Below are 18,254 nucleotides of genomic sequence, written 5' to 3' on the forward strand. Positions count from 1 at the left end.
TCCATAATATAAGCCAACTTCACTATAACAAAGTACTTTCTTTATGGCAAATGGAATTTCCTTTATTATTTATTGGCTGACTGATAGGAATGCACTAGACTGAGAACCTCAGCCTAAATAAGGACACCCCTGAATAGATATTTATACATTATTTTAAAAAGTTACAGTAGGAAGCTGCTCTGTTAACATGATAAAACCTCAGGTGAAGTTAAATCAGAGCTTTTTTAATTTCCAAACATTGGAAAGAAAGAAAAAAAAGAAACTCAAAGCACTTTAGCATTTGTTTTTAGAACAATTTTTATTTCAGTGTAAAAGTGGGTGGCTCTGTTTGCTTACAATAATGAGTAGGAGACAGACTTCCTATGGTAAATAAGCTTCATTGTATGGTTTAGATTTAGATTCCCTGCTCTATACATTGCAACTCTTAAACTTCAACAGTGCTTTACAGAAAGAACACATTAGAGACGTTTTAGCTTGTTAGAATTTGATACTTTATTTACACATGTCCCAGTTCTTGGACTGATTTCATCTAGCAGACAAAACACACAGGCAATGTACAAATGCTGTTCATTAACCCGTCCATAAATCACGGCTCTATAGTGGTTTACTGGCTCCACTGGAAATGTAATTTAGCAAATTTACAAGTGGTTTGCAAAATGTTGTAAGGGTAAATATACAGTAAAGTATGAAAGAGCTTGCTGTCCAATTGGTGTATCAACAAGGGTCCCAGCCGTTTGCTCAGATGAACTGGGCAAACAAAATATGTATTTAATATATTGTTCCCACCCACCTTTCATAGCCCCTGCTGCTAACATTACCAGAACCCATGCGCACTTGTAATAACACCCAGCTTGCCCTGTCATTGGTCATAATGCTGCAGTGGGTGGTTTTAGAGCAGTCACACTCCAGAAAGGTAATGGATGTTGACTTCCCCTCTAACGGTAAATACAGAGCTGTGTGCAGCTGCGCGCAGGGCTGACTTCACAAAGTGCGGGGCTCAGAAAAAATTAAATATGTTTATGTTCCCAGCTAGGGAAGCGGTTAGTAAAATGTATTGTATGGGTGTAATGTGCAGCTTTAATTCAACTTAATTACCCCCTTAACTGGGTTGGATGGGCCTGGGCTGTTGTTAATGTTGTTGAAATATTCACATCACCTTTCCTCGTGCTGTGCTTCTGAGATCCAAGAGGGGTTCTCAGTACAAGACTGGCATGGTGGGCAACATGTATTAAGCTGGGGCGATCATTGCAGATTGGTGCTTGGACACTTCCACCCATATCATACCTTCTCAATCCTTTTCATTTTACTTCCATGACCCCGCTTAATCCTCTTTATCTCACTGTTCCTTTACCACTCAATCTCCTTCTCCAGCATTTCTCATGATCTCACTCCCCCCCCCCATCCCTATTGCCTATTCCCATAATTTATTAATAAATAATCACAGTGGCAGCCAGTCAGGAGCCAGATGCAGTAAGACTCAACCTACCACTTTACTAGGCCCGTCTCCAGGAATATACGCATGCATGACTCAGTATGTTTTCATTCATTATCTCTAGATCAGGATATTCAGAAGGAGGAGTACAGCTCCTGATGAAGGGAAACTATACTAATGGATGAACCGGAAAAATTCTGAATACAAAAAGTGCGCTAACTTTTATCATAGACACATTAGTTTTTCTGTTGTATCAGATGTAGACAGACCTTATATCACTCTTCTGTAGCAAATAAAATGAATAAAAGTCCCCATGGCATTATGCATATTGAGTGAATGCACTTGACTGTAAAGTATGGCTTTATGCCCACTGGGGGAACATTAGGTTTAGTTATAAGGCAAACTTATAGCACATAATGGTAAGCTTGCTTACCTCATCACGGTGTACCCAATTAAGCATGTGATAGTGTTAATGAGGTGTGCCTGTAATGTGTGGTATAGTAATTGGTTTATAAGATATCTTATAACCACCATATGCCAGCACAGCAGGTTTATATCTAGGCGTGCAGGCTCTGAAGTGTCCCATACCTGACATCAAGACCATCGTGTGAAACCAGATCTAGCTCCAAAACGAATGTGCAGAGTCACATATCTGTGGCAGATATACTCAGCCACTACATTCTCCATTAGAGCTGCAATTCCATCCACTGTCACCAGGACACACTTGCCCTGTTACTTGTGTGTATGTTGGAGGTGAATGGCAGAATGCCCCCCATCCTTTAAAAATAAAGCTTAAAAATTAAAATGTGCTTAGACCAGAAGGGAGGTGAACTGATGTCCTGTTGTATTTGACTTAAGGTCAAGGAACTGGCTGTGTGCTGAACAATCACACACAATCGCTTCCTATACTGAATACAAGGGGCAACTCGCGGATTTAGGCCAATTAATGTAAGGTGGGGTCCCATGGGAGAGCTTACAGCGGGGTTTACAACGTGTAAAACAGATTATTTCAACTGCTTACAAGTCTTTATGTATAGACGTGAATGGAAGAACAGCAAAGCTCCCTGTAAAATCTGCTGCACGGAAAAGGGTTAAAGCAGTGTTAGTGCAGGAAGCATAGGGGGCAGGACTAATGTTTTAGGGCCTCTTATATTAGAAAATGGATATATAAAAATAATGCAACCAGCATAAGTTGGGAATAGTGATGTCATCACATCAATAAACAGTATATATATATATATATATATATATATATATTATATATATATATATATATATATATATATATATATATATATATAGCAACCTTCTACTGTAAATGATAGAGCCGTATCTTTACATAGAGTGACTGCTGCTGCTCTCTCTAGTGATATAAGTTATGTTGTAGGGACCAGTGTTCCCTATTAGTGTAACTGTCATCATTTCACTCATCTCAAAGCGAACAGAGGCCATTGTAGTAATTCCTGTGACTTCTTCAAAACCTCTTGTGAATAAGAGTTGTTACTCTCTCTGCTCCTTGACGCTTTGCCCCATGGCAGAATGAAGATGAATAGCTCTTCGTCCATGACATACCTTTACTATTTAGCCAGCTGTTCAAGCAGAGTAGGTAAATGGGTTTTATAGCTCTGAAAACCTGCCCGGATATAAGGTGATCTGCAAGTTTGCAGCCTGGTTCCATATAGCAGTTTATTAATACGCACATTAGAGTCTAGACAGCCTCATACAATACCTTATCGTTTACAATTGTTATACTGTGATTTACTGTACAGCATCTCACAAACCGTCTAGATCTGGAGACAACTGCAAGAGCTCTGGAACAGCCTTCTACAGTTAATGGGAGAAAACATTTATATTGAGCATTGCACATATTGTTAGAGTTGTATCATGATTTTGTCCTGAAGAATTGGCCTGGAGGGAAATCTCCACGCTCATCTGCTTTCCTGTTAACAAGATCGGGAAGCGCAAGTTGCTCTCCAGCAAGTTCTCCTCCTCCTCTTAGACTTCAGGGTGTTTACCTAAACTGGTCACTTGTTCCTGAGCCTAATCCATCACACCTCTCTGCAACATCTGTGAAGTGAGGGCCAGGACACAGAAAGCACATGTGGTAAGAGCAGTAAAGTAAATATCCTAATTTATACCTGGAAACTTCCATGGCTGGAAATACAAATAATGGAAAGAGGCAGGAGGGTGTAGAGGATTCTGGGAGTTGTAGTCTGACAACAGCTAGAGGGCAGACTGAGCATAACTTCTTTAATATATTGTGTAGAGAGTTATGATCTTCTAGAGATCCCTTTTCAAAGAATGTAAGCATGAAAAAAACATTACTTTTACTTTTCTCCATTCATTTGTCTACTGCGATATTAATGTTCCAATTATAAAATTGTAGGAGCTGTTACGATATATAGAAATTAACCCCAAACGGACACCAACATGCTTTAATTTTTTTGCTTAGCTGATAAGTACTGTCTGAGTGTATCCAATAACCCCCTTACCACCTGCAATATGGAATGTGCTGTACAATCAGTGATTTTAATTTGACACATTAGTCCCCGCTCCAGTGTAGCTTTCAAAGGCGCACAAACACCCAAAAATCACAACAAATAGAGTAAAAAAAAAAAAAAAGCAGTTAACGTCGTCTTAAGTCTTTGGTAAAAATGCTTGAACCACCCCTGTTTTGATTCTTGAAGCAGTTTTGACGAATCTGTTCTAACACAAGAAAAGTTTCTGGCATTTTTAGAACTATTCAAATCGAGAAAGTGAAACAGGTTCGTCCGTGGTAGAATTGAAATGTTAACTACTGTAAATAAAAAAATAAAAATAAATATTTTGGTCAACAAATATATGATGTTAAATAAAAAAGGTTGAAAGAGGATTTTTATTCACCGTAAAATCTATTTCTCTAACTCCATTGGGGGACACTGCGAAACATTAGGGCATAGTAGGTGGGATGAGGAGTTTAGGCACTCACCATACATGTTTGATCCCCACTCTCCTCCCTTACTATGCCCCTCCTCTCAAGCACAGACCTCAGTTTTGTATAACCAAGCAGAGAAGAAAGGGTAAACAAGTCCAAAATAGAACCAATAATGGAACTACTTTCAGAGCAAAGGGACACTGCGAGACATACCAAAGCTGCCTCTAGGGAAGGAATTGCTCTGGAAATGCTACGCGCAACACCTTGCAGCCAAAGATCGTGTCACTGGAACTGAAAATACTGTACCGCAAAATGGAAGAGACCCTGGTGTCCCCTCCACATTGTTACATGTAAGAAGAGCCTCTTGATGTCTAAGGAGACCAGGAACTCTTCCAGTTCCCTGCCTGTAATGACTGTGCGCAGAGACTACCTTCAAACCAGAGAATTCTGACTTGCCTGTTGAGAGACTGCAAGTTTAAAATGGGACGGAAGGACCCGCCTGACTGTGGTCCAGGAATAAGTTGGAATAAAACCTCCAACCTTGGGAACGTCACCAGGCCTAGAGGCTCTTCGCTTAAGTGCCCCTCTGCCTGTACTATATACTCCACTGAGAGTCGAGGAGTGACCACGCAATGGGGCACCCCAACCTCAAAGGAACGAAAGGATTGAAGCCATCCTTGTGAGCCTGGTGGAGCCAACGGAAAGAGGTACTCTTACCTCCAATGGACCTTGGGTACCTCTCCTGGATTCCTTAAACTGTTCTTACAATAGCTGGTTAGCTTTATTAACCCAAGCTATGACCCAGTTGTGTCTAAACAAACTGTCTGCCGCCACTTATTCTGAACGAAGGACAAGGTCACAATTCTTGTCAGAAGGGGGCCCGTAGAGAGCCCTCCAGGTAGCTTGCCATGCGTAGGGATCGCAGAAGTAGTGGAAAGACGAGCAACAGGGATGTCTAGCCCATTTAACTAACTCCTCTTCCAGGACAGGATAAAGAGATTTAAATCTGCCCAGCCTGATAAATTAATATATAACAACAGTCCCCGGCGCTAGTGTAAAATAGTAATGCAGAGACAGAGATGTAAAGGATAAATGAGTAAATTTATAAAGACAAACACATGTATAAGCAATGATATTTGCAAAAGCTAAATAAAAACAAGGTCTGCAGACACATTGACAAATACAAAAAATTATATGCAGAGATTTAGAGATCACCTCTCCTTGTTCCCCATTTGGCAGCTTATTCATTTAGGGTGAGCGCTGGTATATCTATTACTCCAGCCTGATAAATTGTTTATTTTGCTTCTGCCAAGAATCAGACACCATGCCCATCATTTGAAGAGAGGGTCTCCTAAATAGTGCGAGTGCAGATGGGGCTGCAGGATCAAGTTCCATAAAGCCTAAAGTACGTCTGATGCTTAGGATGAGATTATCCACCCTGAGAGAGGATGTGAAATCCTCAGAGCTAATGGTCTCTTCCTCTGTAAATTAAGAGCCAACTAGTCATACTCTGCTAAGGAATGAACCAAATCCTGATTCTGACCTTTTTTTTTTTTAACAACAACCGAAAAAATATGTTTATCCCTGCGAGATGGTGAGAAAATGTGCCTCTGGCTGGGTGGACTCAGGTAAATATAATGGCATAGCCGCTTCTGTCTGGGAAGATCTGCCTGCGACAGATATGAACTGTGCAGCCTGAATGTGTGTAGAAGTGTTAGAAAAAGGGGGGTTCACTTACCTTTTCGGACCCTAACATCACCTTAGTGAGTTCGGCCATTGATGCTGCCAGTGATTTAGCCCAGACCGGCTGCTCCATAGCTGCTGACACCTGAGTGGGAGTATATTGTTCGTAGACCCTAGCATCGTAAACTACACATAGAGCATCCGGGTTTAGCTGTCCAAAAGATAATATAAAAATGACATTCAGCACATATATAATGCAGCACAGACATACCAGCGGGTCCGTAACCCTCCCCTGGAAGATCACCTTTTCAGACATAATGCAATGCTAGGAAAAGTGTCCCAGAATAAATCTGTATCTAATCCTTTTGGCACATGTATACTGCAGTAACAGATGTACCAGCGGGTGTCTTACCCCTGGAATTCCCATTTTTAGACATAATGCAAGGATAGGAAAAGTGTTACAGAATTATTATTATTAGCCATTCACTCCCTGAAAGCAGATCTGTCTTTTTAAAGAACAGAATATTCAGGAAGAAACACCTTTTAAACATTAAAATGGTCCACAAAATACAGGAGGTACCTTTAGAAGAGGCCGAGTAGGGAAGTGTGCAGCGCTATGTGTATAACTGCACCAGGTGCAGAAAATGGCTGTCGACTGCTGAAGCCCGCCGAAAACCGTAGATGAAGGGGGAAGTTCCGCTCCCAAACTTGCTTTCTAATGGTCGCTTCCATGCGCAGCCGAACAGCCCATCTATAATATGGCTGTCGGTTGGCGCCAAAAGCTACAGGTATAAAATTTAGATGCCCAGACCTGCAGTTGTCTGACTGGTTCTCTGGAGAGTGACCTGTGCCCCTTGCTCATTGCTTAGGGGGAAAATCCAGCAATTCAGTCAGAGCGGGAGGACGTGCTATTAACTGCTTCACTCCCATCCGACTTGTGATCCTTTGGTCATGTCCTGCCGATATCGCAGGCTAAAAATGTAAGGACCCTTTAGCAGCTCATTCTGTCTAGGGGCAGAATGCTGGCATCTGTGTGAGGGGTAAGGGAGCTGGAAGACTGCTGCTCCCCATCCGCAGGGACCCCCAGAGTGAAGGAATCAAACAGGCTATTCACTCTCCTGGGACTTTTGAGGTCCCTGCGCTGCACCTGAAAAGGAAAGGAATAAAATAAAAACATGAAAACTAAAAAACTATCTAAAGTATAGGCAGGAGCCTATACAAAAGTTACCTCTCCCCTAGGCACTTAGCAAAAAACTGAGGTCTGTGCAAGAGAGGAGGGCATAGTAGGGGAGGAGTGTGGGGATCAAACATGTACGATAAGTGCCTAAGCTCCTAGTCCCATCTACTATACCCCAATGTCTCCCAGTGCCCCCCAATGGTAGGAAAGAGAAACACTAATTATAATGAATCATCAAATGCAAACTTAGCATGCGAGACGCAGTTTTAAACCCACAATTCCAAATAAGGTCTATGGTAGACTGTACTGTGAACATGCTTGGTGCCTTCAAACTCCCTTTCTTTATAGAATTGTTAGAACTTATGATTTACGTGTGGCTCACCTCCCCGCATTTGGTGGTTGAGCCTGTAGATGGCGCTGCTGTACATTTAGATTTTCCCATTTTGACTGCTCTAGTCCCAACACAACAGTTCCTCTAGATTGGGTTTCTTAGACAAACCTCACGCTCTATGACAGAGCTCAGAGTCTGTTACTCCATCTCTATCACTCCTGTTAAACTCTAACTTTTCTGTAACTGGTGGCTTTTTCTTGTTTTAATATGATTTAACTACATTGTGTGACATTTTTATATATTTAAATTAAAGCAGGCTACAAATCACAGTATAGTTGTTTTAAGGGGCTGGGGACTAAATATTGATGTTGATAACACAGACACTTACCCAGACATCGTGATGACAAAACTGTGATTCCCGATATGAAGATGTCGGGAATCACAGTTTCATCATCACGGTGTTGGGTTAAGTAGTATCAGTGTTATTTATGTCGCAAAAATGACTACCACCGGTTTTAAGACTGAGATTATTTAATTGAAGCCTCCATATTTGTAAAGTATCCCAAGTGATGTCTGTTACATGCGTAAATACCTATTGAAAAATAAAGAACATTTGTCATTTAACAACACAAGTACCTCTGATCAACGTACGTTGCAGCATTACTTTCATGAAATGAATCACTAATAAATATGGACAGACCAAAGAATAACTTCATGTCTTTATTACATTAATTTAAACAAAAAAACAAAAAACAAAGATTAGTTATGGAATGGTTTCAAATCCTTGAGGCTTGTCTACACAAGCGTGTCTTTTCTGCATTTGAATCACTTTGCATGCATTAAAAATGTGCTTATATGTTTGTAAAACGAGTCATGGTTTTAAATCATTGATTGCTATGGAATTATTTATATAAGCAATTTAGGTTTTTGTTTTATTTGTTGCATTTGTTAAAGTTTTGCCATGCAACATGGAAAACTATTAAGGTCCCAAATGACTATAAAATGCAGTATAGAAATAAGCACATAAAATGCATGAAAAAGTGCTCAAAAAACGCAGCACTGTGACACTAACCGCTGACAAAACAGACCAAAAATCAAACGCCGCCAAGTACATCTACATGTAGTAAACATGCAGACATTACGCAACCTCCAATGTAAATGAGTCCTTGGGCTCCATCCAGACAGATGTTTTCTGTCTCCTGTTAGGTGTGTTCTCTCTTCATGCAGCACCCAGCAGAGAGGGGAAGGAGATAGTCCTCACGTTACATGCCAGCCACTTTCATGTTCTCATGGGCATTGTGGTTTTTGAATAAAATCTCATCCAAATGAATGTTTAGGAGCACCAAAGTGCTTCATATAGGCTTTAAAAGCAATACAAATAAAGTCTATCTGGGCACCACTGTAAACATCCTTGAAGTTTAGTACCGTATAAGTTATTACACACTTTGTTTCCTGGGGGTAGTTTTGTTGTGTGTATATATTGGTGAAGGTGCCCTTAGCACTTACATGAGAAATGTATTACAGTAAAGTCTGCCTTTTACATGGACTGATGCATTTCTATTTTCACTGCAAAAGGATTAACTCTGTTTTGATTTCTATCCCCAGGAAGAATCTACTGTCTATAAGTGTATTTATAGGGGCTCTCTAAGTAATGCCCCCCAAACAGGTGTGTGATCCTCCGCTATTACTGGAAACGAGAGCACACAAGCAGTGATCAACAGTCCAGGAATACACAAGATATTCTATACTGAGGCTGCCAGCCAACACAGAACATATCGCTCCTGAGCTCTCATGTAAGATACTCTGTCTGTCGGAGGTGGCACGAATCAGGATGACAGAACCCCTTTTAAAGGACTCATTATGCTTACATCATTCATTAGCAAACAAGGCTTAAAGTATCATAAATAGATATGATAAATCACAAATTTAAATTACTATAAAGACACCAAAAACAAAAATACAAATTGAATGCCAAAATATAGATATAGCACGTTTAAGTTTTTGCAGATTAGTAAATTTAATCTTGGAAGTAACTATATAGTAGTATACCATATACACAGTAATTAGTGATGTCATCGCTTCAGTATTCATTGGAGAAACAAACAATACCTTAAGTCACATTGAGCTGTAAAGAGCCAGAACAACTCTGTGGGGGAGACTTACTAACATGATGCACAAATGCAGATTTACTGATCTAACGTTACTAGATATAACGGATTGAGAATTGGTTGCTATGTGTTAACGCACACCAGAATTTTTGCGCAGTATTAGTAAATCACCCCTGTGACTTCCAATATGGTTTAGTCTACATCAGGGAGGATCCATTATCATTATTACATTACAGACGCACACATTCTGCAGCACGAACATACTGTACAAAGTTGTGTTTGCAAATACAACTTAACAAATCATAGGCAAAAAGGCCACATATGTATTCTCACATTTACTGGTCTGGAAACCAGATGAGTCTTGTTCTAATGCAGGAATGATACTAGATTTTCAGCAGATACAATAACCTTCTTTACGGAGCAGCTTCAGTGTGGCCAATGGTCCTTTACCTATTATTCACACATAGGAAAGAGAATGCCTATAAAATCTGCCGTTAGAGACCATCTGTGGACATGTTTAACAAGCGTTAAAATCGTTCTGACCCGCAGGCTGTGCTTATAGACTGTCATCACAATTGTTCTTGTGCACTGCAGTCATTTTAACACTCCTCCGGCCGGTTTATAGAAGAATCTGGTAAAATAGCACTATTCAGCAGTATATTTCTATTTACAATTAGCTGCTGCATTTATTTTGTACATGGTCATATGATTGTTCCCCTCCTCTTACTCTTGATGGTAAAGAAAAAAAGGATCGTGCAAAACAGTTACTTGCCATTTACTAAGGTGCTTGTTGAGTTCTGACACCCACTGGTGTTTGCCAGGCTTGCTTGGTTGTCATTTTCACTGCATATATCCCCAGTGAGGTGTACACATTACCTCTTGTATAGTAAACACTGATCGTTTATAGAAGGAAAAGAGATGGTGCAGGAAACAAATGGCTCTGTAAGAGGATATATTCTAAATACTGGCCATAGAATCCTTCTATGAACCCTCGGCCAGTACACAACATATGTATAGCAAAGCTCGGTGGAAATTACCATGAAGCATTAGAGGTCTCCACTCATTCGTTCTGGCGCTGCAGCGTGACACTGCGTGGAGAAACGCGTCTGTCTGCTTCTACCTTATACACCGTGTGGAAGCTTCAGTCGGGAATGAGGCGATATTGGAATGTTAGTCATGGTGTTGTACGGTCCACGGTCATCTCTATAAATATTACGAGAAGATCCATGGCCAATGTTGGAGGAACACAAGGGGAAGAAGGTGTCAGTGTGTTAGAGACAATGCTCTGTTGTAACCATCAATGCTCACTAGCTTCTTCCATGGACTACAACCTATTCCATTATTTACCAGTGTGAACAGTTTTATTGTCCTTAGTAGAGAGGTCGTGCACTCCACCCTCAGTTCTCTTTCTCAGACTTGTGGCTCTGAAGCTCAGACAGTAACTCTGAACCAGCATCTCCGGCCTTCTGGCAGAATCGCAGAGCTCCCTGGGTGAATCCTATAGCGCGCAGGCTGCGCGCATAGTCTGCAAACACCGTGGAGAGGAGTTTATGTGAGAAGGTGTTAAGGGAAAACAAGTGTGTAAATGAGCAAGCACTCACAGCACAGTAAACAGAGAACAGTTCGCAATACAGCTTAATAAATCACTATTAGTCAGACATTGACAAGGACATGCGATAGCTCAAATTTTCATCCAGCAATCACACAAGGGAAAATCATTAAGAAGATACAAATAACTACCTCCGGGATGAGTAAAATAATGTAGAATACAATAGTCAGTTTGTAAAAATACCAGAGCCCGTTGAATCGCTTAAAGAGCCAGGACCGATGTTCATCAAGGACATCAGCAGAAATATTATTGTCAGGCATAAAGTTGGTCTGCAAATGACCATGGTGAACCTGTGTGTACTGACCACACTGACGGCCCTTGTATGAGCCGGATCTGTTTACACAGATTAGAAACCATTTATGTTGCCAAGTCTGTGTGTGGGGATCATTACTGTAGGACCCCGTGTGAACCTACACGGACAAAGCAACACTGTTTACACCACAGTCACTGGACTGATAAGTGAAAGGCTGTAGTGAAAATGGTTCTTTATAAGTAGCACCCGTGAGAGTGAGGAAATGCGTTATGAGAAAATCCTATGTCTGACTAGTAATTATAATTATATTCATTTCAAATTTGACCAAGAATGAGTGATCAAGTTGAAAATGTGGGAAAATGTTTTTGTGCCGGATAACAGGAAAACAGAACTTTTAGGGCTTTAATACAAGTACTGTGATATTACCATCTAATCAGTTGTCTACAGTGCAGTATGAAGATGGCAACATCAAGCTATGGGAACACATCTCTTCAGTCGGAACTGGGAAACTTATAACTGAAGTAGCACAGGACAGATTCGGCAGCATGAATACATCTCTGCAATATTTGTACATGTAAATACTTCTACCTAAAAAGCTACATAGTATAACTATATTTCAGGTGTAATAACTGTGGGCAGCATAGGACCCACGTGCCAATGGCTATTGTTGAGAAGTTGTACTTAATCAATGGCTGTAGAGTCTTAATCTGCGTATCCCAATTCCAGAGTGTAATTAAAGACCAGAAAAATACTGATACATAAATGGGATGAACTGTGCCCATAACTACTGAGCCACAATTCAGTCCTGTACATAAAGGGTTGTGTTGAGCTTTATTCAGATTACCTTCAGCAGCAAATAAAAGGATATTAGTCTCATCACTCATTTCAATTGCTGAGCACTGCAGACAGGCTTCCAAAAACAAGGCAGCGCGATCAAAGCACCTCATGCTGAAAAACAGCAGAAAATCACACTGAATATAAGGATTCTTGTACTTGTAGTTCAACAACAGCCTGAAAGCCACGTAACATTTTATATTTATTATCTGGAGAAAAACAAGTTACCTGTGCAGCATCTCAATTACTTTCCTGAAGCAGCCCAGAGAAAGGAGAACAAGGATTGCTTTGTATTTCTGGTTGATGTGTGGTGAACAGAGATGGTCAACCCAACGCTTCATGACCTCAGCGCATTCCTCTGGGTTCAGTCGCACCTGATAGAGAATTGAAGGTCAGGTGATGAATGTTTCTCAAACGTCGGCCATTGTGTAAAATGTAATCTGATTGGATAGCATTACCAATTTGTTATGGTGACTTATTTTTTTGTAAATTTAGCAGAAGCCATTACATAGCTTCTACATTAATGCAAGGCTCTTGTAGACGCACAGATGAGCTGTTTCTGATTATTAATCTGTGTACAGAAGAAAAGATTCCTACAAGAGCTCTGATTGCACGTGAATCACCATCTTGTGTGTGTTGTTGCACCTCTGGACCTGAACTATAGCATATAGTGTAGCATTAACTGTGACTACTAACCTTTGCAAGCCAGGCGGCGTGGTTCCACTCATTATAGGTTTGCAGGTAGCGGCATGCATCTCCAGCTTTGTCTATCAGGCAAAGTAACTGCACCCCCTCTGTGAATGGTAACCAGGCAAGGAGCTCAGACAGGTTGTATAACTACCACACACTAAACACTTTACTAAAGAAAATCTGCACAATCTAATATATTTATAGATGTGGTTCCTTAAATCTGTCCTCCACAACAGCATCCCTAATAATAAATTATATAAGATATTACTAATGGTAGGATTGGAAATTACACATTGTTCTGTAAGATCAGGTAACTATACAATACTTTCCTCACTGCTGGTCATTGGCAGTCGTCATCTATATTCATCATCATTGATTCCAGATGTCTTAACTTGCTATATAAGATATAATAAATCTAAACAAATCAGAGTCACAATCACCCAGGGAGACGGTGAGGATGTACCTGCTAGTTTTCCATTGGCTATCATGTTGGTTGCCACCAATTTGATGGTGCTCTGAGAGGGTCCAGAGGAAGTGACTGTGGTCACCAGGCAGGCCTTCAGCGAGTCACAGTAATACTGTGGGTTGTCAGCGCTGGTCTCTAGTAGTAGCTGTACAGCTCGGTCTGTCTGTAGAACAAGATGCAGAGAGTCACTGCCATATAAATGTCAGTGTTGTAACATCTTTCAAAGGCACTTAAAGGCCTAATGGAGCCATAAATAATCATTTTCATTCACCGAATGGCTGGATCTCATCATTTGCCCACCCATTTATGTGGCCATATTGGTCACTGATCCAGTAGCTCAGAATAAGCATCAGAATAGGGTTAAGGATATGGATATGGGTGATCGAATATGAGCGAATGGTAGATTGGTTAGGTTAGAAAACATTCAATCTGATTTCATAGAGAATCATAATACAAAACAAAAACCCTTAATTCCTGAGACAGGACCTGGTCGTGGATGGAAGCTGGTCCTGTTCATGCTCCGCACCTTTACTACACCCGCTCCATGCAATAATTAGCTTTGTTGTGTTCCCCAATGGCAGCCTGGCCAGGGGAAGGGGTAAAATACTCTCTCTATGCTACCATTAGCTAAACACAAAGACAGCACCGTCACACCTCCTAGCAGATTGCACTACATAAGTCCAGGTCCCCTGCCTAAATGGTGGTGATAAGGGGACGCGTCTGATCACACATTCACCGTAGCAGACACACTATGAATACACAGGTGTAAGTACAATAATAAACTGTAGACAGATAAGATAAAGCACACATCTGTACAAAACACACAGAGATCGACACTTTTTTACTCTTTTACACTGAACAACTGTTACTAGTATTAAATATAGTTACAAGCAAAACTAGTCTTGTCAGTGTAACTGTATGCTTGAAAGAATAAACAACTGTTGTGGATATATTGTGTTTGTTTTGGTGGACTGTGTCTTTTAGTGGGGTTATCATTTTGGGAGGGTGCCTGTGAATGCACAAGGTCTCTGTGGGAGAACTTTTGGGGTACCCGTTGTTTGAAATAGGGGAGTCACCTCTTTCAAACAATACTATCCTTAAGTATTGTGACCAACAGACACTGTAACCACTACAGCAAATAAAGAGCCAGTGTATATGAAAATTTACATAGACGATAAAGGAAACAAAATGTTAACAATTCCTTGAGCTATTCAGCAATTATGGTACATGTTATGTAAATATTTTTAGCTACATGTATGACAAAAATGTGAGTTTGTGTGTTATTTTTCTAGAAACTATTCTGCATTCCAGTCTTGGGTTAATATAAAAACAACACTGGTAACAGTGTAAGATTATGTGGGACTAACAGGATATTAAGACTTGTCACTGTGGGCACCCACCCAGGAGGTAGTATCATAAACCCTAACCACTAGACAGAATTAAGAGGCATACAATAGAACCGTATTCCCCTAATGAACGCATTCTGGAATACAGCAAGTGGGTGTACAGACTACATGTAAGAAATACTCATTCTGGAGGCCTGAACCCACCTGCCCTAGGAGGAGAAGCTGGTCCGCACATTTCCTGGTGTGTTCATAGCTTGAACGTTTCACCTCTTGTAGACAAATTCTGTCCAGCTGGAATTTCTGCAGGTAAGAAATAGAGCAGGACAGACACATATTTAAATGGCTGTAGCACAGTGTTGGACACACATGAACAGAATAGGCCTGCTCCGGAGGGGGCCGTGTTACTTGGAATTAGGTATTGTGACAAAGCACCTGACGAATGTCAGACCATGTTACCTGGAAGTAGGCGTTCTCACACAGCAGGTCATAACAGATGTCCAAGGGGCTGGCTGTGATGCTGGTATGAGGGGCCTCGCTCTGGAAAACCTGCAGGTAGTGAGAGGCCACAGTCCAAAAATGCAGCTCAGACTCATCCCCATACAACCTGCAGAAAAAACAAACATGTACAAGATGCCTAAATATTAAATTCTATTCTTACCGCCGTCCCTTCTAATTCTTGTTTTTTCATTAAACCATGAGGAGTCTACTCTATAACAAAAAGCAAATGTTGTTCCATAGAACAATCAAATGAGTCTAGTGCAGCATATGAATCTATTATGCAATATCCACGTAGACTGAAAATAGCTGAAACCCATGATGATGGTAATGTAAAATAAGTTTCTTAGCTATTTAAACCTGGAACCATATAACACAACATAAAAAGGTTACTTGCAATGGACACGTGTAAATGGTATGTATGAGGATGTGCGTTTTACATTTAGACAGATTTGGTTAACATGTTTTTACGTTTGTTGAAGCTCCAATACTACAGTACACAGCACTGTACATTGTTATAAAGGCGCAGATGCAATTATAACCACTTATTACATTACAAGCCTGCAGTAATGTAAATAAAAGTGATAATATCTGTGGCGTTATTTCACAAAGCGGATAAAGGCGGAGACAAAGAGGAAACTCAGCTGTGGAATCTGCGCATCTGCATCTGTATTTGTACATAAAACTGTCCTAATGTCACTCACACTTGATTAATTTAAGCCTTAAATAAAGCAAAACCAAAACGGTAGTTTAGGAGAAAAGCGGAAGAGTCCCATCTAGTGAAAGGAGTGGTAGATGGTTGGACTTTTTTGCGACATTATAATTTTGCACAATGCTGTTCTTCAGATCTGCCTGGCCCTCTGCACAACCAGGTGCACTTCTGAGGGCAGAAAGTAGGCATGCGCTGGGCCAAACCAAGGAGTTTTGCAGTATATATTAAATGTATTTTGTAAATAGGGCCCAGGTTGCTGAATGGTTTCTAAAAAGATACTTTATTTTGTAATAATCTTCGAAACTTCAAAGAAAGTTTACTTTATAAAAACTCTGCAGGTCCCATGAAAACCATGTGGCATGGTAGCCCAGAATCTCCAATCACCCACCTCTCCCCCGGAGGCCAACATTTAAAAATTGTCAAGTATGTTGTAAATGATTAAATACTCCCTGTGCAATAGGGAGGTGCTATGTAAATCAAGGATAATAAGGCAGAAATGTCCACAAAGTAAACATACCTGGCCACCAGTAGGCATCTCTGCAGGACAGTGAATTCTGGGTCCAGGAGCAGATCCTTCACATCACTAAAGAGACAAGTAGAATACATTAGTACTTACTAAACCCTTGCAGTGCAGTAAACATTGAGATAAATGAAAGATTTGCATTTAGATAACTAGTCAAATTTCAACGAACATGAAATAAATTAGGACACGTGTATCTCCACTTGTTTCTTGTGAGTTTCAGTATTTAACTTTACCAAAGTTTCCAGGATGTACTAACACACTATGATGTAGTAGTAATCCTAATAATAAACGTGAACAAAACTCACGTCTGTCTGCCATCTCTGGGTGAATATAATGTGCTATATGTGATAGTGCACCATAGTACTATACTTCAGTATACATGGTAGATACCCTGCAATATAAAAGTTACTAATATCATTTAAAACAAATATAAATATAAGTTTTAGAAGATTAGCAGAATGTAAATTTTAGATGAAGTTTGGCTGACAAAGGAAAAAGTCCATATGCGACTGAAGAATATGAAGATAAACAAAGCTCCAGGTCCAGATGGCATACACCCAAGGGTTCTTATGGAGCTATTCTTAATTTTCAAAGATTGAATCTTATCAGGCTCAGTACCAAGGGATTGGCAAATATCAGATGTGGTGCCGTTGTTTAAAAAGGGGACGAGATCACAACCAGGGAATTACAGACCTGTAAGCCCGACACCAATGGTGGGGGAACTACTGGAAGGTATATTAAGGGATAGTATTCAGGATTACTTGGTGCGCAATAAGATTATTAGCGGGAATCAGCATGGATTTGTGAGGGATAGGTCATGTCAAACTAATCTAATTAGTTTCTACGAGGAAGTTAGTGGGAACTTAGACCAGTTGCAGCACAGTAGATGTGGTCTACTTAGATTTTGTGAAGGTCTTTGATAAAGTGCCACACAAGAGGTTGCTTTACAAAATAAGGGAACTGGATCTAGGAAACAACATTTGTACTTGGATTGAAAACATGTAAATTAATCCATAGAATGGAGAATATTCTGTATAAAACACAATCGGGTATGCACAAAAGCTGATATTAGGAGAAAATAAGTTGTGTCAGGGTTAAAGCAGCCTTGATGCATCTTTCATCCACAGACTGTCTGTAGACAGATGGTTGGAGACACACCGCGATGTCCCTGCAGAGCACATGAGCAGTACGCACACAGTACGCACATGACCACTGACACTCACTTGGTCAAGGAGTTGATCTGCTGCTGGATCAGGTTCTTTATGTCGTCATGTTCTGGATAGTCACTGTAATAAACACAGTAAGACATAATCGCTTCTATTAACCTTTCAATCATCACATTTTATCACACCACTTTATGAGCAGCTGCCAGTGGCTCAGTGCCGGACTTAACAGATGCTGCAAGACGCCACTTTGAGGTGCCCACATATAAGTGACTGTCAAGTAAAACCTATTACAGACAATGATTGTTCAATGTCTGTTTTTCTTCTGCAAAGGACACATGGCGATCTGTACTGATGTGCCCTGAGTATTATAGAACGACATGATAAAGATTACTGCTAAGTGGCACCCGAGATACAGTTCAGTAATGTGACAAGAGGAGGTAGCAGATACACAGGCCACCACATCTGTATACCTGTAAAATGTTCATTTGAGTGATATCTGTATCATTTTTTATTTT

The 18,254-nt window shown here is 40.5% G+C and overlaps 1 protein-coding gene across 1 annotated transcript in view; it reads right to left on the minus strand.

The window, feature by feature from the left end:
• Positions 1–8,244: 8,244 nt before the first annotated feature.
• The window catches only part of WDR11 (WD repeat domain 11), a 56,660-nt gene continuing 46,650 nt past the window's right edge, over positions 8,245–18,254 (minus strand). The window contains exons 21-29 of the mRNA XM_075216315.1: positions 17,797–17,859; positions 16,568–16,633; positions 15,300–15,447; positions 15,048–15,143; positions 13,495–13,660; positions 13,038–13,135; positions 12,570–12,715; positions 12,373–12,455; positions 8,245–11,194 (exon numbers count right to left, since the gene is read on the minus strand). Of these exons, the coding sequence (XP_075072416.1) occupies positions 11,043–11,194; positions 12,373–12,455; positions 12,570–12,715; positions 13,038–13,135; positions 13,495–13,660; positions 15,048–15,143; positions 15,300–15,447; positions 16,568–16,633; positions 17,797–17,859 (1,018 nt within the window). The 3' untranslated portion in view covers positions 8,245–11,042. The remainder of the gene's footprint in view (positions 11,195–12,372; positions 12,456–12,569; positions 12,716–13,037; positions 13,136–13,494; positions 13,661–15,047; positions 15,144–15,299; positions 15,448–16,567; positions 16,634–17,796; positions 17,860–18,254) is intronic.

This window comes from Mixophyes fleayi, chromosome 6 (genome assembly GCF_038048845.1).
Source record: "Mixophyes fleayi isolate aMixFle1 chromosome 6, aMixFle1.hap1, whole genome shotgun sequence".
In the NCBI taxonomy this organism is placed as follows: Eukaryota; Metazoa; Chordata; class Amphibia; order Anura; family Limnodynastidae; genus Mixophyes; species Mixophyes fleayi.